The following is a 23,941-nucleotide window of genomic DNA, read 5'->3' as shown; positions in this document are numbered from 1 at the left end:
CCATGCTAAGCAAGCCTGAACCTGGACAGAGCCAAGGGGAGCTGAGACTGGCCCCAGAGAAGCTAAGAAAGGACCAGCAGATGCTGGCCATAAGCCTTCCCTTGTGAGAGAGGAAACCTGGATGCCACTTGGCTTTTTTTCTGAGTCAAGATATCTTACTCTTGTTGATGTCTTAGTTTGGACATTTTCAAGGCGTTAGAGCTGTAAACTTGTAACTTAATAAATCCCCTTTTTAAAAGCCATTCCTTTTCTGATATATTGGGTTCTGGCAGTGTTAGCAAGCTAAATTACCCCACTACTTAAGCATTTATAGAAATCCTATTCTATCGTCATTTCTTCAGATTAGCAGAATTGTGCCAGTGGAAGTGGACATTGACAGAAGTGGCCCAAAAATATAGTAATGTGCTTTTGGAGTAGATGAGAAGTAGTTTTCACAGGACCTTACTTGAATATTTCAGATGATTCAGTAATTATTCAATTGTAAATTTTAAATTTAAGATGCAAACAAGTACTTTTTTTTCTAAACATTTAAACAATATTTTATTTACTTTAGGTCAGCTGGGAGTAATTACCTGCATTTATACGTTGTATCTCACCCCATTGAGAAAGAAGATAAATGTTTTATTAGAGACTTTTGACTTTCAAGCATTTATAGCTTTGGATTAAGAAAATGTTTGACTCTCCTGTAGTATACTTCAGTATTACAGTTCATCAACAAAAGGTGTATTCTCTAAATTTCCACTTGCTGTCATTGACTTCTTGCCAGAAACAAACTTCTTTGCTGCATTTATGATATCAGTGGCAGCCACCGAGCCAGTCTACTGAAGGACTGTGGTTGGTGGCACATGCGAACCAGCAACTAGAGCCTGGGACCCGACTTCATCCAGGAAGCCCTCAGAAGACTCTTCCTACATTAGGTATCCAGCTTTCAGCGTGTTCTTGGCAACTTGTACATCTTTTGGAAAGCTTTCCCTGAGCAGTTGTTTTTACTTGGCTATAGGCAGCCTTAAAGACATCTCCAGCAGCAGCAGTAGCCTGCGAGATAGTATAAATCCTGAATAGTCTGAAATCCGAATAACTGGTATTCAAAGTGGAAACGTCAAATGACTGATGAATTGCTTTGGCAGTAGCCTGTGTAGACAGCTGGTGGAGTTGCTTCCCTTTTTGATATGTGGTCCAGCACAGAGGACATGCTGGAGAACACTGAATGCTTTGGCTTCTATACTTCCTTTGGCAGAACTTTCTGCTACAGAGTAGCGTGGACAAGACTGTCTCCATTCAGTTCTCAGATTTCACCTCCGTGGCATCTGGCCTGTGTGCCAGCTAAACCAAGCCCACCCTTCGTGTTGAGAAACTGTTCAGCAGCTTACTTTAGAACAGGTTAATGCATACCGCATCCAACCAGTGCCGCTTTAGAACAGGTTAATGCACACAACGTCCAACCAGTGCTGCTTTAGAACAGAATAACACACACCACATCCAACGAAAGCCATTCTTGCACTTGTGAAACAGTTTTGAACATAGTAATGTAACACTTCTGGTGTGACTTTTCCAATCCAGTAATCAGGACAATTTGGAATTAGCGAAGGCATTCTGATAAGCTGCAGCATGTAAATTTTCAGTGATACAGGCTTGTGGTTCTGAAAAGGCACAGCTCTCTCAGTCTTCAGCTGAGGCTGAAGGGCAGAGACTTCCCAATGGAAAATTCTGGTGACATTGAGCAGGAGCTCCGTAAGAATCTCAGTGTCATCCCTCCGGCATTGTATACTAAAAGCCAGGTTTTCCCTCATTGGAGTCACATTTGATTTACCAGTTCCACAGGTTATCTTGAAAGATGAAGCTCCTTTTTTGTAGTTAAACTGGATGCAAGATGCAGCAAATGAAACGTTCCCAAACTGGAGTCCTCATATTATTGCCTGCTTCAATGAACAAGCCAGTTCCTGATGTAGGGGCATAGTTTTCCAGAGAAGCAGTCGCTAAGCCATTTGGTAATTTGGTGAACTCAAGATTCTGCGGATGTGGAGGTGCTCCTGAAAGGGAAGCTGTGGCTCTAACTTCAGGAGCAACTATGAGGGAATAAAACCTCAAAAAAAAGCCGGCTCTGGTTAGCAGTTTCATGGCTCGGGATTGCTCTAACCCACAGTCACTGCCAACTTAAAGGAAAGCAGGCTGCAAACACATATTGAATGACTGTCATTGAAGTCATCATTAAGGAATAGTTATTGTGACTCACTGTGATCAAAGCACTGATACTGTGTGGGATCCTATTAGAGATCCACAGCACTTTAGGAGAGTTGGAAGACAAGTTACTTCAGGAAAGTAGCAACAGCACAGCACAGTAGTGGGAATCCTCCGAAGGTCACCTTTCCATGTCGCATCCTTCAGAGGAGGATGTTCGGACTTCTATCTTTATACACATATTGAAAGCAGGTGAGATCCTCAGAGATCTCATGGAGCCATAGTTCTTGCCACCTCTTAGAGTGACTGCTCTTGACCCAAGAGTGTGGACAAATAGAGTGAGTAGATCTAGAGGAATAAAGTGAAGATCTGTGGTACACAAATCTGTGACTTACTGATTTAACACTCCGTTCATTCAGAACCTGAGCAGTGCAAAGTGACTAGGTAGGGCTGGAGCAGAGGCTTTCCTTTGGCCTGTTGGTTCCCTAAGGAGTCTGCAGTAGCTGGAGTTTCTCTCCATGTGGATGGGTCTTGATAGAGCTGAGAATATAACCAGAATCTTGCTGGAAAGGGGATTTGACAGTTCTCAGGACAGAAGAAACATCACAAGCTAAAGTGCTGAACAAGAAAAGCATGATACATTAAAGAACTAAGAAAGACGGACTGCAGAGTGGAAAGAGAGAGGTGCTGAAATGGTTCGTGGGACTATAATGTTGATGTGGACGGAGCACTGAAATACATAGGTTTGGGTGAATGACCATTGAGAATGATCTGGACATTGGGAGTGTGAGCTGTCATTGAGACACCCAGGTGGAGGTGGGACGTGGGCAGTGGACGCTCAGGTCTGACATACTCTCTGGCTTTTGTCCCAAAATGCCCTCTTGGAAGCCTTGAACATTGTGTTTTAGTGAGAGAAAGAACACACTTTGGTGTTTCTTGCAGATGCTTACTAGGATGCAAAACTGAACCTGTGGTGTCTGGCCTAAGGGTAGTAACTTGCCATCCCATCTTCAGAACTGAGTTGTTATCTTTGAGGGTGATGCTTGAGGCCATGACTCTGTCCTCGTGGTGAGGTCGTTGCCAGGTGACTCTTCGGTCTCTTGCGGGTGAGCTCCTGCTTAATCGACCCTGTCAGTCCTCCAGAGGAGCTGCAGCATGTGCGGGTCTAGGGTAGGCACAGCTCCTTATCTAGCTGAGACCCTGCCTCATGAAAGTAGGATTCCAGTTCTGTGTGGTATGTTCACGTTGGTTCCATTCCCACTGTAAGTGCAGATGAAATCTTGACTTCGAACACAGTGTTTGCGCTCAAAGCAGCATTTCTGTTTAACTGTAGTTTAGTGTCTTCACAGCAACCAACAGAGGACTAGTATACCACTGGTATAGCAGATAACCACAGCTCCTGTTCCTAAGGGTGGAAGCTATAAAACCAGTGTATTCAGAGTAGGCTTATCAAAATAACTCATTTTGTGTGTAATTCCTTTCTTTCTACATATACTGTCTATGAGATTTCGAGAAAACGAGAAGATAAGCCAGGAACTCAGACTATTGATAATCGTGTTATGCCTACTCTAGGATTAAGTTTCCCAGATGTCAGATAAATTGCTGAACTTAAAATTTATTTTCTTTTGTTGATACAAACATAACCACATGTCTCTCACTAGATATGTGTCCTCTGACAAGAGCCTTAGCCTTTTGGAGCCTTTCTTACCTTTAAAATGAGGGCCCTTGGCTACTGTATTTTTAGGTCTCTCTTACCTCTAAAATTCAGTGTTTTTTTGTGCACATTCTTGGGAAGGATAGTCAGAGGCTGCTAAAAGCTGGCATAAATAATAAAATGTACACAAGGCAGTTTGCTTAGTGCCTAACATTTGATGGTTGATCAGTAAGTCTTGGTTACTTTTCCTCCCCCTTTTGTGTTTCTCCCTTTATTGTTGTTGCTGCTGTTTTGTGTCTCAGGTGCAGGGAATTGATTCGGGGGTGGGGGGGGGGGTTGTCCATTGCACACTAACATTGGAGACTGTTTCCTTTCCCTTTCTCCCTCCTTTTCAGTTTTACTTCCACTGCCCCAATTAATTAAAAGAACATTTAAAACATACTGTGTGAGAAAACTTAACCTAAGTTAGAGAACCAGTGAGTGATTAGAAATGTTGTAACCAGTATGTGTTTACTGGACTTAACATGGAGATATGGCTGGGACGGTGCTGTACACATGGCATAAAATCTGCTTATTGGGGTTTCTATGATTTTTTTTATCCTTTTGGGTTTCAGTATTATCTGGCTTTTTGATTGGAGCCATCTTACTGGTTGTCAAGTGGCATCTCACTGTAATTTTGATTTGCATTTCACTGATGGCTAATGATGTTGAGAATTGTTCCATGTGCTTATTGGCTATTTGTATATCTTGTTTGGAGATGCTATAAACTTTTGACAATAACTAAATGATGTTAGGAGTGGAATGTATACCATAGTTATGCTGATTTGAAAATATTATGTACCCCAGAAAAGCTATGTTTCAATTCTGACTCAATCTTGTGGAGTCAGCTGTTTCTTTTAATCCTAATTCAATACTGTAGGACAGAAACTTTGATTTAATTATCTCCACTAAGATGAGGCATGCCCAATTGTGGGTGTGAGCTTTTGATGAGATGGAGATGTGACTCCACCTATTCCAGGTGGGTCTTTAGTAGTTTACTGGAATCCTTGAAAAGAGAAACTGTTTTGGGGAGTCAAAAATGACAGAAGCCTCAGAGCTGACAGAAAATTACAGCAGAGCTGATGTGGACACATGGAGAATAGAGACATGGATATTTGAAGATACATGAAGCCCAGCAGATGTCACGATGAGATGTTAGGCAAGCCAGAACCTGAAGAGAACCAAGGGAAGCCAAGAGATGAAAGCCATCCCTGGAGAAGTAAAGTGACAAACCCCCACAGGAGCAGAGGCTGAAAACAACAGAGCCCAGGAGGAAGGGACCAGCAGATGCCAGCCATGTGACTGCCCTGCTGACAGAGGGGTTCCTGACCCATCAGCCTTCCTTGAGTGAAGGTAACCTCTTGTTAGTACCTTAATTTGGGTCCTTTCACTTCCTTAGAACTGTAAGCTTGTAATTTATTACATTCTCTTTATAAAAGCCATTCTAGTTCTGGTATATCGCATTCCAGCAGCTCGCATTTTAAACTAACACTGTGGTGAACCCTGTTGTGGATGATGAGGGTGGTTGATAATGCAAATAGGGGGATATTCTTCCATTCATCCATTAGAATAAATGTATGTCACAACTACAGGGTGTTGGTAATAGGGTGGTGTATGGAGAAAACACACCTAATGCAAACCATAGATTACAGTTAACAGTAATATCTTAATGTTCTTTATCAGCTGTAACAAAGGTGTCACACTGAAGCTAAGTGTCAGTGATAGGGAGGTATAAGGGCATGGGGTTTTCTTTTTGGAGCTATGAAAATGTCCTAAAATTGATTGTGGAATGTAAGCGCTGCTCTGGGATGATACTGAAAGCCATTAATTGTACATTTATATGGACTGTATAGTGTGTGAATAAAGTTATTAAAAATAAAGTTGCTACAAACATACATGAGCATGTTATTTTGACCCTTATCTCTTTTCTTTTTTGGTGGGGGCGGGGGGTGCATGGTCTGGGAATCGAATCTGGGTCTCCTGCATGGAAGGCGAGCATTCTACCACTGAGCCACCTGTGTACCCACCCTTATCTTTTTAATATCTTTAGACTGTGTTAAGGATTTCACCTATCTCCCAGATACTGATAATTGATCATTTCTCTTTTTCTCCTAGTCAGGGTAGGTTTAACATTTTATCTGCTTCTCAAAGAACTAGCATTTGGTTCCTTGATTGAATCTGTTTTTCTGTTTCACTGATCTCTGCTCTTAGTTATCTCTTTTCTTCTACTTACTTTGGGTTTAATTTCTTCTTTTCTGGTTTGTTAAAGTAGAAGGTGAGATCATTTTTAGTTTATTTTCTAGTACACTAGAAAATATTTAGTATTATAAAAGTCCTTCTAAGAACTGTTTTACCTGCATCCTGCAAATTTTGGTGTATGTTTTCATTTTCTTTCAGTTCAGTGTACTTTTCTAATCTCCTTTTAGATCGCTTCTTTGATTCACAGATTATGAAGAGGTGAGTTATTTAGTTTCCAAATATTGGGTGGGATTTCCAGACATCTGTGATTTCTAATTTAATCCCAGTGTACCTTTGGTATAAAAATGTAGTTATTACTTGAATCCTTTTAAATTTATTGAGACTGTTTTATGGCCCTTCATCTGACTTGTCTTGCTAAGTGCTTTTGTGTACTTGAAAAGAGCATGTATTCTGCTCTTGGGTGGAGTGTTCTGTAAATATCAGGTCAGGTTTGTTGATAGTGTTATTCAAGTCTTCTGTATCCTTTCTTTCTCTCTCTCTCTCTCTCTCTCTCTCTCTCTCTCTCTCTCTCTCGGGAGGGATTTTGAAATTGCTGACTGATTCTGAATTTGTCTATTTTTCCTTACTATTCCATCACTTTCAAGTATTTTCATGTTTTGATATTGGTTATGTAACATTTAAAATTGTGATTTCTCTTGATGAAAGGGGTTTCCCTTTATCTTTATGAAAACCCTTGGGGCAGCACTATCTCAGGGAGTAGGGTGGGAATCTTATTTTTAAGTCCCTACCATGTAGCAGCAAATAGGTATTGCCCTTAGGGTGGAGAGGGATACAAAACATTCCTATCATTTAGGACTGAAAACTTGCATGCAGTCAGGAGTTACTTTATCCCAACATACAGGTTTATTTTAATGTCCTTTGGGATGCTAAAAAGGCTTCAGTTTAGTAGGGGCCTCTGGGCAAACGCTAGCTGGTTTTACTGGTCTTGAAATGTGTCACCCAGGGAGTGAAGAAGATCCCTTCCTAGAAAGGGGTGGGGCATTCAGGGACCATGAAAAATGGATGGGACACTAGACCGTCCTTGAGAGAGGTAGTGAAGTTTCTAGTATTGGCTTTACCGTTGTGCCAGTTTGAAGTTATTGTGTACCCCAGAAAAGCAATGTCCTTTAATCCAATCCCCATTCAGTATTTTTGGGTGGGATCTTTTTTTTTTTTTTTTTTATACGTGGGGAGGTACCAGGAATCGAACCTGGGTCCTCGGGCATGGCAGGCAAGCACTCTTACCTGCTGAGCCACTGTGGCCCGCCTGGGTGGGATCTTTTTAATTGTTCCTATGAAGATGTTATTAGGTGATTTCCATGGAGATGTGTCTCCACCCATTCAAGGTGGGGTTGCTTACCCGAGCCCTTTAAGAGGGAGCCATTTTGGAATAAGCTTCAGAGCCCACACAGGCAGAGACCTTTGGAGATGCAGAAAGAAAATACCCCGGGGAAGCACTGAAGAAGCTGGGAGAGAAAGCTAGCAGACATCACCATGTGCCTTCCCAGCTGACAGAGGTGGATCCATCAACCTTTCTTGGATCGTGGTATCTTTCCCTGGATGCTTTAATTTGGACATTTTCACAGCCTTAGAACTGTAAACTTACCACTTAATAAGTTCCCCTTTTGCACAGCCATTCCATTTCTGGTATATCGCATTCTGGCAGCTTTTACGAACTGTCGACTCCCATAACTAGGAAAGTTCAAGTGGAGGTAGGCCCAGGGTGGCAGCTGAGAACAGAGTAAATGGCTGTTATTTAATTAAGAAATTAGTAACCTTACCTGCCATGTCAGGTGACACCCAAGCAAGACCCGTGTTAGTTGATGGTGAGATGTGAAGTCGGCAGTGGCCTTGGGCACTCTCAGTCTTCCTCACTTCTCACAAGCAGGGCTCTGAGGGCTGCGCCCTCTTCAGGAGATGGTATAGTCCCTGAGCTTAATGCTTATATTGGTGGAACATGGGTTTAAGGCCTGGGGAACACGGAGATGTTTTTTTTTCTGAGAGAGGTCTGAATTATGCTGGGGGTTCCCGAACACAGATCAGGGACTCTAACCCGGCCCTTGTCCAGAAGAGTTCCACGACAATGTTCTTGAAGAGTTGGGGACCCAAACTCCACATAGCACCATTCCTGAGAGATGCCTGGACCTATGCTTCTAGGGGTAGAGGGGTGGGGTGGGTACCTGGTCCTTGCCTCAGAAGAATGCTCTCCTGGAGTCCTTTCTCTCTGCTTTCCCAACCTCTTGGAAACACAGGGAGTAAATCGCTGGGCACCCCTGGAATGTCCCCAGGAGAGGTCTAGACCTATGCTCCTGAGTTGGGGTGCCCACCCCACCTTAGAGAAATCTAGGACAAGACCTCTGACTCCTTTTCCTCTGCTTTCCTGAGGGCATGCTGTAGAAGAAGGGGAGCATTATACTCAGCCACAGTGGGTCTCAAAAAGACTAAACCATCAAGGCCTGGCAGGGGGACACACCCTTTGGAAAGTACCCAGTTCCCATGGGCCTAAACCAGTGGTGGCGCCCTAGAATGTCAGAGTCGATACCTCTGAGAATAGAGCTCAGGGTGAACTGAGTTTATGTCCTTGGGGAGCCAGATCAGAGCTTCTAGAGAGATCCATGATGGCATAGGATAGGAAAGCAGTGAGCCAAGTGAGAAGCAGAAGCAGAAGCAGAAATCATGCAGCCAAGCCTGGTGAATTTCTAGTTTAGACAGTCGGAGAGAGGTGGCTCCTGGCTGGCTCACCAAATATGTTGCTGGATTTGCCTTCCTAGGTTCTTGGCTATGGTATGAGGAAAAAAATTCAAGGGCACAGCACAGTAGAGTAAGCAGGCAGAAAACTTACTGGGAGCATATGTGGGAAAACATGTGGACACTTGCAAGACAGACTCCTTTCTCCTCCGAGTTCCGTTGACTTCCAGCTTCTGTTCCTTCTGTGGCATTCTCTTTATAAAGCTTCCAGTAATAAGATTAAGACCCCAACTCATTCAGTTGGCCACATTAAAAATAACATCTATGAAAGTTCTCATTTACATTGAGCTTATACTCATAGGAATGGATTAAAATTAAGAATTTTTTTTCACCCTGTGATATAATTCAGCCTACCACAGTCTGCCGTCTGGATCCCAAAAGGTGTTCTTTTCACATGCAAAATAAATAAATCTTTTCCACAACATCCCCAAAATCTTAACTTGTTCCCATAATAGTGCTACAGTCTCATCAGAATCAGTTATGTGTGTGGTCCTTCCTGGGACAAAAGTCAATCGGATAGACCCTTGAAATCTAAAAAACAAGTGATTTGCTTCGTGTACAATGGTGGATCAGGCATAGAATTGACAGTCCCATTCCAGAAAGGGAAAATTGGAAGGAAAATGGGCCACAGAGCCCAGCACAGCAAACTCCATTAGTCTTAAAGGTCAAAGAAGCATCTCTGGGCCCATACTTTGTCTCGGCTTGCTGTAGCAGCTGCCCCACCCTTTCCAAGCTCATACATGGAGGCTGAGCTCTCCCAGAACACCAGGGTGTGGGCCCCACCCTCTCCTAGAGTTGGAGTGGCAGCCAAGCTCTCTGCAGTTGCACAGCCCCCACTGTTTCCAGGTGTTGAAGTGGGACCCTCTCCCTGGAGTTAGGGAAGAAAGCCTGTCCCTCAAAGCATATGGGTGGGCACCTCCTCTGCACACGTGGGTGGGCCCACTCTTGACCCCAGGAGATCTTTTCCATCTAGACCTTGCCTCCTCGGTTCTGTCCTTAAAGTCAGTCTCCCCTCATTTTGACCCTAATTTGTCCCTTTCTGGTAGTGCTTCTGTTAATACATATTTTGTCAAAAACCTTGTCAATTTTGCTTGTAGTTCGAGGGGTCTGAGTCATCAGACTAAAGGACTTTCCACACCTCCTTCCTGGATAACTGTATTTCCAGTCCAGTCTTCCTGTGAGATACCTGACTACAATCATTTTCAGTCACACCCTCTTTAGCACAGGGTTATTCAGTTAAACCCTCACATGGAGCCCTGTCCTCTGGGGACTCGCTTCCTGAAAGCACAGGGAGATAGAGCTGCTTCTGGCTCTAGTCTCAGGTTACACGCTCTGGATAGGCTGAGAATTTTAAAAATCATCAATTTCTAATTCCTTTGTGCTTAATTCTCAACTGTGCTGGTTTGAAACTTGAAAAGCCATGTTCTTTTAATCCTAATCCAGTCATATGGGGACAGCCTATTGTTTAGGGTGGGACCTTTCGATGTATTGTTTTCATGGAGATGTGACACACCCACCTATGGGTGGGGCCTTTTGATTAAATGGAGATGTGACTCCACCTGTTCAAGGTGGGTTTTAGTTAGTTTACTGGAGTCTTAAAGAGAGGTCGCAGAGGGAGAGAGTTAGAACTGACATAGACACAGACATTTGGAAATCACAAGAGAAGTGGCCCGAGTGCTAAGCATGGACTCAGAAATAGCCAGAGCCTGAAGAGAAGAAATCTCCGGCCCCAGAATATGCTAAGCTAAGAGATGAAACCCAGAGCTGTGTCCCGGAGCAGCTATGTGAGGCCAAGAGACGCTTTAGAGAGGAAGCCACTGGTGTCAGAAGCTGGAAGCAACAGAACCGGGAACAAGGACCAGTAGACACCAGCCACGTGCCTTCCCATGTGACAGATGTCGGCCTCTCTTGAGTCAAGGAATCTTTTATCTGGATGCCTTAGTTTGGACATTTTTACTTCTAATTTATTAAATTAGAAGTTTACAGTTCTAAAAAGTCTTAGAACTGTAAACTTCTAATTTAATAAATACTCTTATAAAAGCTGATCCATTTCTGGTATATTGCATTCCAACAGCATTAACTAAAACACAAACTTAGCCCTTTCCTTTCGCATTTTACTGTAATCTGCAAGGAGAAACCAGGTGGCACCTTCCATACTTAGCTTAGAAATCTTGGCTAAATTTCCAAATTCATTGCTTATAAGTTTCACTTTCATTCCAGCATTAGGACACAATGTCAAGTTGTCTGCTACTTTATAACAAGGATTGCCTTTCCTCCAGTTTCCAATAACACACTCATACTTCCTTCTAAGACTCCTGAGAAGTACCTTTAATATCCTTACGTCTCCCAACACTCTCTTCAGAGTACTTAGACCCTTTCTATGAAGTCCTTCACAATTCTTCCAGCCTCCACCCAGGACCCAATTCCAAGGCCATTTTTCCACATTGTTAAGTAGCTATAATAGCGACACCCCACTTTCTGGTTCCCAAAGCAGTTTTCGTTTCCCAGGCTGCTAAGACAAGTACAACAGCGGCTTAAATGACCGGAATTTACCGGCTCACAGCTTTAGGGACTTTGGTCCTCGTCCTCTTCAGGTTGGTGGCATGCACACCGGCCAGCGGTGCTTGATTCTTTGGCTTTCCTGTCGCACGGTGATGTCCTCCCCGTTCTGCTCTGGGTTCCACTGACTCCCAGCTTCTGCTCCTCTGCGTGGCTCTCTCTAAAGCCTCCAGGGGTTGAGCTGGCCGCACCGTAGCTAACTACACACGTCCGGGAGGACTTCGCGTGTCCACACCCGCAGGAAGGGGTTACAGTGAAGGCCATACTTTAGCCTACCAGTGTCCACCTTCGTTTTGCACGTGAACAGTCTAGTTGTTCCTTTACTTAATTTTGTTTTCTCTCCTCATCCCATTCCTGTATTAGAGACTCCCATTACACGTGTACTAAACTGCTTACGTTGTCCCAGAGTTCACTGGTGTTCTGTCCAGTTTTTTTTTTCCAGTATTTTTTCTCTCTCTGTATCTGTCTTCCATTTCATTAATGTTTTTTTCTGCAATGTGAATCTGCTGTTAATCCCATCTAGTCTTTTTTTCGTTTATGTGTTCTTTTTAACTATAGAAATTTGTTTCTTTGCTATCTTCTAGTTCCTTGACCATATGCAATACAGTAATTTTAATGTCTTTATGTACAAATTTTATCAAGTTCATCACTTTTGAATCAGTTAATTTTTCCTGCTTATAGGTTGCATTTTCCTATTTCCTTTTGAATGCCTTCTAACTTTTTTGGATGCCGGATACTGTGAGTCTTACTTGTGGATAACAGATATTTTTGTATTCCTACAGCTCTTCTTGAGCTTTGTTCCATGATGTAGTTAAGTTGCTTGGAAACAAGTTGACTTTAAACTTTGTTGCATGTGATCAGAACAGTCTTTGATTTAGGGCTAATTTTGCCCCACTTATGAGTGCTTCCGGTTCTGTGTAACAGTGGAGATTGTTGTCTCCACTCCTTCTGGATGATTTTTTCTCTGCCGCAAGCAGTTTCTCCCATGAACATGCAAATCACTAGTCAGATGAAAACTTGGAGGAATCGCGCGTGCAGACCTCCAGAGTCCTCTGTCCATCTCTCTCTTCTCTTGCTCTACCTTGTGGACTCTGCCCTCCTCCACTTGGACTCTTCATGCTACCCCAGCAATGCAGGGGAGATCCCTGCCTGGGCTGTCCTCTGCAGCTGCTGTCCAGAAAGTGAGTGGGACTGCTGCAGGACCTGCTCCCCACCCCATTGCTCGCTCCCATTCCTCAGGAATCTGCTCTGCTCCATCCTTGCTCACTGAAGAGCGCTGATTTGTATATTTTGACTGGTTTTGTAGTTTTTTAGGCAGAATGGTAAAAGTAGTACCTGTTAATTCATCTTGATTGGAAGTTGAAGTTTCAAGATTGATTTTCCTACCAATAGAAAGTCGGTTCTTGAAGACTGGCAGATCCCATTTCATTTGCCCATCCTGTTCTCTCGGAACCAGGGCTGGGCCGTTGGGGGGCCGTGGGTAGCACCCCCAGCAGATGGTGGGGGGCACGTGGAGCGAGGGCACCGTCTCGTTCCTGGGCACCGAACCCTGTGTCGAGTGACGGGCCTGTAGTTATAACTTACTGTCTGAGTATTTCTGGGCACATGGTTTTACTTATATTCACACAACACAGATTTTCACCTGAGCTGAGAATAATCTTACCTTCCTTATTGATTTTAGGCCAAATTCTTATTTTCTGAAAAATGGATATATACAGCTTCTGTGATACTGGATTTTTACTTTTTTTACTTAAATTCAGAAGACTTGTGTTCAGAATTTAGGTTTATCATTCCTGGAATTTATTTGTACTCTTTCTCTAATGTCATGTTTGAGGCCATTTTCTCATAGTGATCTTAAAAATAAAGATGGAATCTAAGCATTGACAATATTACCTTAATTTAAAAAAATCTGTGTGGAAAGTTTATAAATTAAAGTTGTGGATTGTTTAGAACAATTAAGGATAACCCCTTCCCACAGTTTCTTGGATAATAGAATATTTTAAATTGCTTATTGAAGCTTCTAAATCTTATTTAATCCAGAGACAAAATGTTGGAGAATATTACATAATTCTTCCCCTGTTGTTTATTCTCTTACAGGAAAAGTAAAAAGCCTAAGCTCATCCTTATGGTCACTAACTCACTTGACAGCTTTGCATCTGAGTGACAATTCTCTGTCCCGCATTCCTTCAGACATTGCCAAGCTCCATAATCTGGTGTACCTGGACTTGTCCTCCAACAAAATCCGGAGTTTACCGGCAGAACTCGGAAGCATGGTATCACTCAGGTATGAGACTCAGCTCATATATAACTGTGTGCCCCTACGTGACATACGTAGTGGCACACAAATTTAATTTTGTTGTGAAAAAGCATTATCAATTTAGTGGTGGTTGAGCAAAAGTAGACGTAAGTATGTCCTTTTAAGTTTTTTGGAAAAATTTAATGTCAACTAAATAATAAGTCAAATCAATTCATTGCCTGGAATTTGTTTTATTGGTCTGTTTTGTGTAGTGTACTTTGTTCTGGAGCCTACATTTTTGGACAGAGTGGGGATATGCACTCTCACATATGACAGACATTTCTGGTCAGTTTTGGTGCTTTCCCCCCATTAAACCCTGGGGTACTGTATGATCTTTAGTGTATAGTCCAGGAATCACTTCCAATTGATGAAATCTTTTGCTCTCCCAGGGCTAGTATGCATGATCGTTTTAAAACCTGGACTTGGAAGATTCTAACTCCAGGGGTACAGGACAGTGAGCGTGGGCTTTGGTGCCACACGAGCTCAGGTTGGAACTCTGCCTTTCAGTGTACTGCTGTGTGATCTCAGGCAAGTTTGAGTCTCCCTGTGCTGTCTCCTCAGTGATGCAGTACTGCCCAGCCTGACATCTTGCTGGTTAATAAGTGCTAACTGCTAATTTTTTATTTACTCTGTTTTATAAGGTAGATGAGATCTAGTCAAGTTGAATGTAAAGCCAAATTCCAGCTATTATGTCAATCCAAATAGAAAATCTTGCTCCCTTTTATATCACTTGCCTTTTCTCTGTTGTTCCACTGGCTTTTTGCTGCCTTCTACCATTAACCACAGTAAAAAGCATGAATATTTCTTCACTACTCTTGTTTATAGCTCCCAGTTGAGTCTTTTGACAGTTTCCTAGGCTGAAATATTGAGGATATGCTACTACCATTTTTCATCCCCTAAACCAAATTTGCTTTAAGGACCTCTCACATGTGACGTATTTGGAAATAAATGAGAATCAGTTATTCGGAACTAGTTTTTCTTGTTCATTTTATGGCCTCACCAACCTCTGTGGCTCACTGGTGATCAGGGTTCATTCAGACTTCAGGAACCAAGATTCTAGGACTCGTGCTCCCTCACACTTAAGAAATAATAAGTATTTCTTACGGGAAACATTAAGTATAACTTACAGGAAATTATCAGTTTTCTAGGTTTAGGTCTCTATTTTTAGTTTTTCCTCCTACTCAAGAGTCTTTTGACATTTATATCTGCAAAACAAATAATTTATTAATAAAGTTAATATAGCTGTTATTCTTTCTAAAGTGGAAAGTTGAGTAAAGTGGGAAGAAAAGTGAATTATAAATTTAATTATACAGCTATAAGAAGCTCCTTAACAATTCACATGTAGGACTGTTTTACCATTTTTACTTTCTTAAGCATGTATAGTAGACCCCAGTGTGCTAGAACAGTGCTACTCAAAGTGTGTATCTGTGGGCTGGTGCCAGTTTGCAGACTGTGTGTTACCAGTCTACAGGGAGGTAAATATAGCAGTTGAGAGTAATTTTATACTGTTGAAGCTAATTTTTAAAAATTGGAGCTTGTATTTTATGTTCTTTGTCGGCATTGATTTTTCTGGTAATTCCTTTTTTTCCTGTAGTTTAAAAAACAACTAGTCTTCAGCACTTTGTTGTTTTTGTTTGGTATTGTTTTTTAACCACATATAGTTTGAGAAGCACTGTGCTAGACAATAGAATGTAATTTAAGATTTTGTCATAACTTAGTAGCCTATATTCTTAAAAATTACATTGTTGATTTTAGCTGTTAGTTGAAAGTTCATGTCCTCTGACTTAACTGGAATTTTTACATCAACAGGGAACTCCATCTAAATAACAACCTGTTACGAGTTCTACCTTTTGAGCTGGGAAAACTGTTTCAGTTACAGACTTTAGGCTTGAAAGGTAAGCCTTGCATGCTTGTGCTTCTTGGGGTGGGTGTTCAGGCTGAAGAGGCCCTGAGGGACTGGGTTGTTGTGCCCAGGGGTTTGCAGCCTCATGTGGCACCAGCCCTCTTGTCTCTTAGTACTCGTCCCAGTGGTTGTCTCTCTTGTCTGTTCAGCTGTGGACTGTTAGTCTTTGTATTCTCTTTTGTTCCTGGCCCAGTCTTGTTTTTATGTTCAAATCTCAAAAAAAGGGAGAAGGAATCTCTCAAAGTGCAGGAAGCAATAGGAAAATTTTTTATCAGGATTTGAGCATATTTTTTAAAACTTGATTTATGAGGACTTGATTGATATGTTAGAATTTGGGGGCATATTTGATCCAGTAAGAACTATTGAGAAATGTTTCTTTAAAGCCAGTTAAGCCTTAGTTTCCTGGCTGCTGTGACAAATCCACATAGTGTATTGGCTTAAGCAGCAGAAATTTATTGGCTCCTGGTTTCAGAGTCTAGAAGCCTTGTTTACTTCCAGGGCTCTCTATGTTCTGGTTGGCTGTCAGTCCCTGGGTTCCTTGGCTTTCCTCTCCCATGGCGACATCCTCTCCGCTCCTTTGACTCCCAGTTTCTGGCTCCTCCCCAGGGTGTTCTCTTTAAAAAGTTAAGACCCACCCTAATCCACGTCCTGTTTATAGGGGCTCATACCACAGGAGTGGATTAAGATTAAGGACAGGTTTTCTCTGGAGTACATAACTCAATTGACTGTAGCTGCAGGATTAAAAGTAGAATTTTAACATGCTAGTGCCTATGAATTTTTATGACAGGTGGTTCTTCATCAGTCATGGATGGGTGTTTTTAGCTTGCTAATAATGATTCTTGGAAAATAGTTGCAAAATCAATTCATCATGAATTACACTCTTCTTTAAAAATGTGATTTTAAAAGTGGGATTTTATTCCTGTAAATCCATCTTGTATCATAAGAATAACAGTATTATTTAGAAAATAAATGAAAAATACAAATATATTTTTACAAATGTATATAAAATCATATTCAGTAAACATCAGCTTTGTAAATGTTTCTTTGGGAAGTTTTTTCTTTGTGGGCTAGACTGGCCAAGTCTTCTTAAAATAGATGCCAGTGCTCAAACTTTTCCAAAAAATTGAGGAAAAAGGAACTCTGCCTAACTTATTTTATGACACTAATATAATTTTAATACCAAAACCGGGTAAAGATGCTATAAGAAAGGAAAACTACAGGGCAACCTCCCTAATGAACATAGATGCAAAAGTTCTCAATAAAATATTGGCAAATCAAATCTAACAGTATTGAAAGAATTATACATCATGACCAAGTAGGGTTTATACCAGGAATGCAAGGATGGCTCAGCACAAGAAAATCAATTAATGTAATACAGCACATTAACAAATCGGAAGGGAAAAATCACATGATCATCTCGATTGATGCTGAAAAAGCATTTGACAAAATTCAGCATCCTTTTCTGATAGGAACACTCCAAAAAAATAGGAATCAAAGGTGACTTTGTCAATATGATAAAGGGAATATTTGAAAAACTGATAGCCAGCATTGTACTCAAAGGAGAGAGACCGAAAGCCTTCCCCCTAAGATCAGGTACAAGACAAGGATGCCCACTGTCACCACTGTTATTCAACATTGTGCTAGAAGTTCTAGCTAAAGCAGTCAGATAGGACAAAGAAATAAAAGGCGTCTAAATTGAAAAAGAAGAAGTAAAACATTATTTGCAGATGATATGATTCTGTACTTGGAAGATCCTGAGAAATCTACAGCAAAGTTACTTGAGCTAATAAAAAAATTCAGCAAGGTGGCAGGATGTAAAATTAATGTGCAAAAATCAGTAACATTTCTATACTCAAGCAATGAGCTAGCTGAGGAATCAGGTAAGGAAAAAAATTCCTTTCAAAATAGTAACTAAGAGAATCAAATACTTAAGAATGAACTTAACTAGGGACGCGAAGGACTTGTACACCGAAAACTACATAACATTGCTAAAAGAAATCAAAGGAGGTCTAAATTGGTGGAAAGATATTCCCTGCTCGTGGATAGGAAGGCTAAATATAGTTAAGCCCACTGACTCACACTAGAAATGTGAATGATTCTTGTAAGAATTACTTCAAAGATAAGAAAATATATAGATGCCATTGAAATGTGAGTTGATGATGCCTTTTGTTGAATCTCCCCATGGTATAAGCATGTGTCTTTTTCTTTTCTGTCTTCTAAGTGAACAAATCTTAATATTCTGTCACATTAATTTGATCATTATTTTAATGCAAAAGAAATAGAGCATTATAGAAGTTTAAGATCTTTGTTCCTCTTTCAGTCCTTTTTTCATTCAGAGGCAACTACTATAGTGTGTCCTTCCAGTTAGCTTACAAACCTTAGTCCATATTCATTACTCTAAGGACCCACAGACTTCATTTGAAGTTAGGATCATCAATCACAAATTTTCTTACTGGTTTAATGTGCATAAAAGCATCCGAGTAGGGCAGGCAACAGTGGCTCGGTGGCAGAGTTCTCGCCTGCTGTGTTTGAGACTCGGGTTCGATTCCTGGAGCCTGCCCATGAAGAAACAAAAACAAAAAAACCTCCGAGTAAATGCTTGGGGGCGAATAAGGAGTTTTTGTGTTACCTTCGTCTTCAGTGATCTTTCTCTCACTCTTCACTCTATATCTAGGTTTCCATGTTATTTCCTGGAAGTTTAGTTTTACAGAGACGTGTTGATTTCAGATATCCTGTTGGTCAGTGTTACACATCTGTCTGTAATTGCAGGCTCCACTGATTTCACCTTCTTTGGATAAAACTTGTATGTTTTTCCTGAGTTCTGTAGCTTATAGTGAACTCTGACGTTGTGCCAGCCATTCTGCCTAAAGCAATCTTATCGTCCGTGCTCACTCCGAAAACTCTGTCACTGCTCTCTCCATAGCCTGCTAATTGTTGAGTAGTGAGAAAGTGTGTTTGCTGAAGTCATCATTAGTTCAAAATCATGTTTATTTTGTACGTCATACTTTCATACAGAGCCGCAGTGTTCCTACCTCATGAGTCAGTTCATACTGTCTCTTCTAAATGTCAGTTGCACAAGCTGAATGTTTTTCACATTTTTCCATGTCCTTCAAAATTGTATTCACAGTGAAAGGCAGGATTGTGTTTGTAGCTGCTCATTCTTTGTGTGTGTTATAAACCTTTTACTTTGTGATACTAGTAGATTCACAAGCATTTGTGAGGTGTAATGCAGAGCGATCCTTTGTGCCCTGTACCCAGTTTTCTCCAAGGGTGACATCTTGCAAAGCTGCTATACGTACAAGGTGTTAAGCCCTATCTTGTACATACTTGACTGAGCTTTGGTCAACCAGGATGTTGACATTGATACAGTCAAAATAAAAACATTTCCTGAGCAGGAGGCATAAAGACAAATGCTGTATGGTGTCACCTACAAGAGATGTCTGCAAATGGCAAATTCACAGAGATGACCAGGGGAAAGAACAGTGTGTGTCTGGTACATAATGGAATGTTAATGTTTGTGACAAACAAACAAACAAATAAAAAAACCCCATCACCAAAGAAGAACCCCTCATGGTGTCCTTGTAATAGCCATACCTGCTTTCCTCCTGCCCTAACCGTCTCCTTAATTTCTAGCCACCACTGAGCTCTTCATTTCTATAATTTTTGTCGTTTCAAGAATGCTTATACATGGACTCATACAGTGTATATAACCTTTTGTGACTGGCTTTTCTCACCCAGCATAGTTTTCTGGTGATTCATCCAGGTTGCGGTGTGCATCAGTAGTTCATTCTTTTTTTTTTGTACAATTTTTTTTTATTAATTAAAAAAATTAACAACAAACAAACAAAACAATAAGATATCATTCCATTCTACATATATAATCAGTAATTCTTAATATTATCACATAGTTGCATATTCATCATTTCTTAGAACATTTGCATCGATTTAGAAAAAGAAATAAAAAGACAACAGAAAAAGAAATAAAACGATAATAGAGAAAAAAAAGTTATACATACCATACCCCTTGCCCCTCGCTTTCATTTACCACTAGCCTTTCAAACTAAATTTATTTTAACGTTTGTTCCCCCTATTATTTATTTTTATTCCACATGTTCTACTCTTTTGTTGATATGGTAGATAAAAGGAGCATCAGACAAAAGGTTTTCACATTCACAGAGTCACATTGTGACAGCTGTATCATTGTTCAGTCATCATCAAGAAACATGGCTACTGGAACACAGCTCTACATTTTCAGGCAGTTCCCTCCAGCCTCTCCACTACATCTTGAAAAACAAGGTGATATCTACTTAATGCGTAAGAATAACCTCCAGGATAACCTCTCAACTCTGTTTGGAATCTCTCAGCCATTGACAGTTTGTCTCATTTCACTCTTCCCCCTTTAGGTCGAGAAGGTTCTCTCAATCCCTTGATGTTAATTCTCAGCTCATTCTAGGGTTTTTCTCAGTCCCTTGATGCTGAGTCTCAGCTCATTCCAGGATCTCTGTCCCACGTTGCCAGGAAGGTCCACACCCCTGGGAGTCATGTCCCACGCAGAGAAGGGGAGGGTGGTGAGACTGCTCATCATATTGGCTGGAGAGAGAGGCCACATCTGAGCAACAAAAGAGGCTCTCTTGGGGGTGACTCTTAGGCCTAAATTTTAAGTAGACTTGACCTATTCTCTGTGGGGTTAAGTTTCATATAAACAAATCCCAACACTGGGGACTCAGCCTGTAGCTTTGGTTGTCCACACTGCTTGTGAGAATATCAAGAATTCGACTTGGGGACGTTGAATTTCTCCCTGCTCTCACCATTCCCCGAAGGGGGCTTGCAAATACTTTTCCACTCACTGATCAAATCACTCTGGGATTCATCGGGGCATCACTCTGGACAAACCAACAAAATCTCATGTCCTACCTGAGATTCCAAGTACTTAGGACGTTCAGTCAAACTATCTACATAAGTTATATTAGGAAATGCTCTAGTCAAAATATAAATTTTGTAACAAACATTTTTTACTTTAGTCTCACACATAAGGTGACATTTTAAAATATTAATTACCATCTATTTTCAGCACCCTGCAATAATGACATTCCTTTATTCTTCCTGATGCAAAAACATTTTTAAAATTTGTACATTGTACATTTCACTATTGTTATACACTCTAGGCATTCCTAGATTATACCATCCCAATCTTTAGCATATTTCTTTCTGATTTCATTTATGTCCCAGCCCTCCTCCCTCTATCATTCTTACATGCAGCTTCATTCAGTGTTTTAACATAATTATATTACAGTTGAGTAGTACTGTGCTGTCCATTTCTGAGTTTTTGTATCCAGTCCTGTTGCACAGTCTGTATCCTTTCAGCTCCAATTACCCAATATCTTAGTTCATTCTTTTTTAACGCTGAGTAGTAGTCCTGGTATGAACGTGTCATAGTTGTTTAACCGTTCAGCAGTTGAAGGACATCTGGGCTGGTGCCAGTTTCTGGCTATTGCTGATCGAGCATGTCTGAGCATTTGTGTGCAGGCTTTGTGTGATCTCAGGTCTTCACTTCCCTGGGGTCAGTGCCAGCAGAGCAATTGCTGGGCCACATGGTCGTTGCATGTTTAGTTTTCCAAGAAACTGCCAAACTGCTTTCCAGGGTGGCAGGACTATTTCACATACCCATCAGCAATGTATGAGTGATCCAGTTTCTCCACATCCACACCAACATTTGGTGGTGTCAACATTTTTAATTTTAGCCATTCTGGTAGTTGGTGCAGGGATATTGCTTGTTGTTTGAATTTACATTTGCCTAATGGCTAAAGACTTATGTGCTTGTCATTTGTATAGAGCCTCTATATCTCTTCTTGTCTTTGCCTGTGTTTTCATTAAATTGTTTTTTTACAGTTGAGTTTTGAGAGTTCTTTATATCCTTTAGATACTAGTCCTTTGTTAGATATGCACTTTACAAATATTTTCTCCCAGTTTGTAGCTTGTCTTTTCAGCCTCTTTTGCATGCAGAAAGTTTTCACATATGATCTTTTGTATTGAAAAGTTTTTCACTTTAATGAAGTCCAATTTATCAGTTTTTCCCCTTCAAAACGTTTTATAGTTTTATGTTTTACTTTTAAATCTGTAATCCATTTTGAGTTCATTTTTGACAAGGTGTAAGACTTAGGTCAAGGTTCTTCTTTTTTTTTTGCCTGTATGTGCTCCAATAGCTGTGGTACCATTTGTTGAATTGCTTTTACACATTGATCAAAAGCCAGGTGGGCACGTCTGTGCAGTCTGCTCTTTAAGCTCACCGCTCTGTTCTGCATCTCTGTGCTGCCTTCTGCACAGCGTCGCAGTCCTCAGCGCCGAGCCTCTCTGTTACGTCTTGAGCACAGGGAGACCGAGTCCTCCCACTTGATGCGTCTTCAGAGGATTTAGAGCAATCTTGACTATATCTACAAATATGTTATTGGAATTTTTACCAGAATTGTATTAAACCTGGATTACCAGTTTGGGGAGAACTGACATCTCTAGTACGTGGTGTCTTCCAGTGCATTAAAACCACCTTATGGTACTTCATTTATTTTTCTTTGATTCCTTCAGCTTACAAGTTTTGTACACGTTTTGTTAAATTTGCACCTAAACTTTCCTGTTTTTCTTGAGCAATTGTGTAGACGGTTTTGTGTTTTTTATTTTGATACCCACATTGTCTATACTATTATATAGAAACATGATGGATTTTGTATGCTTATCTTGTGTCCTGCAACCTTGCTGAATGTACTTCTAGGAGGTTTTTTGTTTTTAAGATTTCTTGGTATTTTCTGTGTAGAAAATCATGTCATTTACAAGTACCTTCTTGCAGTGGCTAGAATTTCCACTACTGTGTTATACAAGAGTAACGAGAGCAGATACTTTTGTCTTGTTTCTGTTCTTAGAGAGAAAGCATTCAGTTATTCATAATTAATAATAATAGCAATTTTTTTGAGGCCCCACTGGGATAGCAATAGGTTTTGTAGATGTTCTTTATCCATTTGAGGAAGTTTCCCCTCTATTTCTATTTTTCTGAGAGCTTTTAATCATGAATGGGCATTGATTTTTGTCAACTGCTTTTTCTGTGTTATTTGATGTGATTTTCCTTCCTTGTCCTTTAATATGGTGGATTACATTGTTGTTTTGGTTTTTGTGTTTTTCCCCCCCATTTGAACCAGCTTTGCATACCTGTAATAAACTCACCTGGTGCTGGTGATAACTCTTTATAGATTGCCAAATTCCATTTGCTAGTATTACCTTAAGGATTTTTGGTACCATATTCATGATAGATATTTATCTATAGTTTTCTTATTTTTACTCCTTTTCTGGTTTTGGTATCAGGACAATAAATTAGCCTCATAAAATGAACTGGAAAGTTTTTCTCATCTTTTCTAGAGCAGATTGTATGATGTTAATTCTTTAAGTGTTTGGTGGGAGTCTCTGGTGAAGCTGTCAGGGCGTGAAGATTTCCTTCTTGGCATTCTTCAAAGTACAGATTCAATTTCTTTAGTAGTTATTGAGCTATTCAAATTAACTGTTTCATGTTGGGCGAGTGTGGAGCTTTCAGAGCAGTGGGGTGTTTGATCTGTGTTGTCAGACTTTGATATGAGGCATTCTTCATGGGATGCCTATTTCATTCCTGACACTGGTGATTTAGTCTTCTCTCTTTTTCTCTGTCAGTGTGCTAGAGGTTTGTCAACATTATTGATCTTGAAAAGAAACCAGTTCTTTATTTATTGATTTTCTCTGTTTTTCTATTTTCAAATTCATTGATTTCAGCTCTTTAATAATTCTTCCTTCTGCTTAGTTTGGGCTTATTTTGCCCTTTTTTTTTTCTAGGTTGTTGAGTTTTTTTTCCCTCTGTCAGACTCTTCCCCTTTTCTAATGAATATGTTTAGTACCCCTCTCAGCTCAGTCCTGCTTTAGTTGTGTCCTACGAATTTTGATGTTTTATTTTCATTTTCACTTAGCTTAGTACATTTAAAAAGTTTCCCTTGAGACTTCCCCTTTGATCCGTGGATTGTCTAGAAGTATGTTGTTTAGTTTCCAAGTTTTTAAAGATTTTTGTTTTGTTTTTTGCCTGTCACTGATACCTCATTTGATTGCATTGTGGTTGGAAAGCAGGCTGTATATGATATCAGTTGTTTTAAATTTGTTTGTTTCATGGCCCAGGATGTGGTCTATTTTAGTATGTTATATGGGCACTGGAAAAAATATATATAAATATATTACTGTTATTGGGCAGAGTGTTCTATAAATGCTTATCAGATTCTATTTTATTAATCTAATGCATGTTAGGTTGATGGTGTTACTGGGTTCT

The 23,941-nt window shown here is 40.5% G+C and overlaps 1 protein-coding gene and 1 pseudogene across 9 annotated transcripts in view; one reads left to right on the top strand and one right to left on the bottom strand.

The window, feature by feature from the left end:
* The window catches only part of CNOT6 (CCR4-NOT transcription complex subunit 6), an 84,846-nt gene that overhangs the window by 39,896 nt on the left and 21,009 nt on the right, over positions 1 to 23,941 (top strand). For 6 of the 9 annotated variants that reach the window (XR_013166601.1, XR_013166602.1, XR_013166603.1 and 3 more), the window contains exons 3-4: positions 13,514 to 13,700; positions 15,522 to 15,607. Coding sequence is in view for 6 of the 9 variants with exons in the window: in XM_077138190.1 (XP_076994305.1) it covers positions 13,514 to 13,700; positions 15,522 to 15,607 (273 nt within the window). In the remaining 3 variants the exon portion in view is untranslated. Of the gene's footprint in view, positions 1 to 553; positions 5,225 to 13,513; positions 13,701 to 15,521; positions 15,608 to 23,941 lie in introns of all 9 variants that reach the window. The other 3 variants (XM_077138191.1, XM_077138192.1, XM_077138193.1) reach the window with 2 other exon arrangements.
* On the bottom strand, positions 702 to 2,118 carry LOC143664391 (cytochrome b-c1 complex subunit 2, mitochondrial pseudogene; annotated as a pseudogene).

This window comes from Tamandua tetradactyla, chromosome 20 (genome assembly GCF_023851605.1).
Source record: "Tamandua tetradactyla isolate mTamTet1 chromosome 20, mTamTet1.pri, whole genome shotgun sequence".
In the NCBI taxonomy this organism is placed as follows: Eukaryota; Metazoa; Chordata; class Mammalia; order Pilosa; family Myrmecophagidae; genus Tamandua; species Tamandua tetradactyla.
Note: the sequence above shows the minus strand (reverse complement) of the source record. Positions and strands in the feature narration are given on the sequence as shown.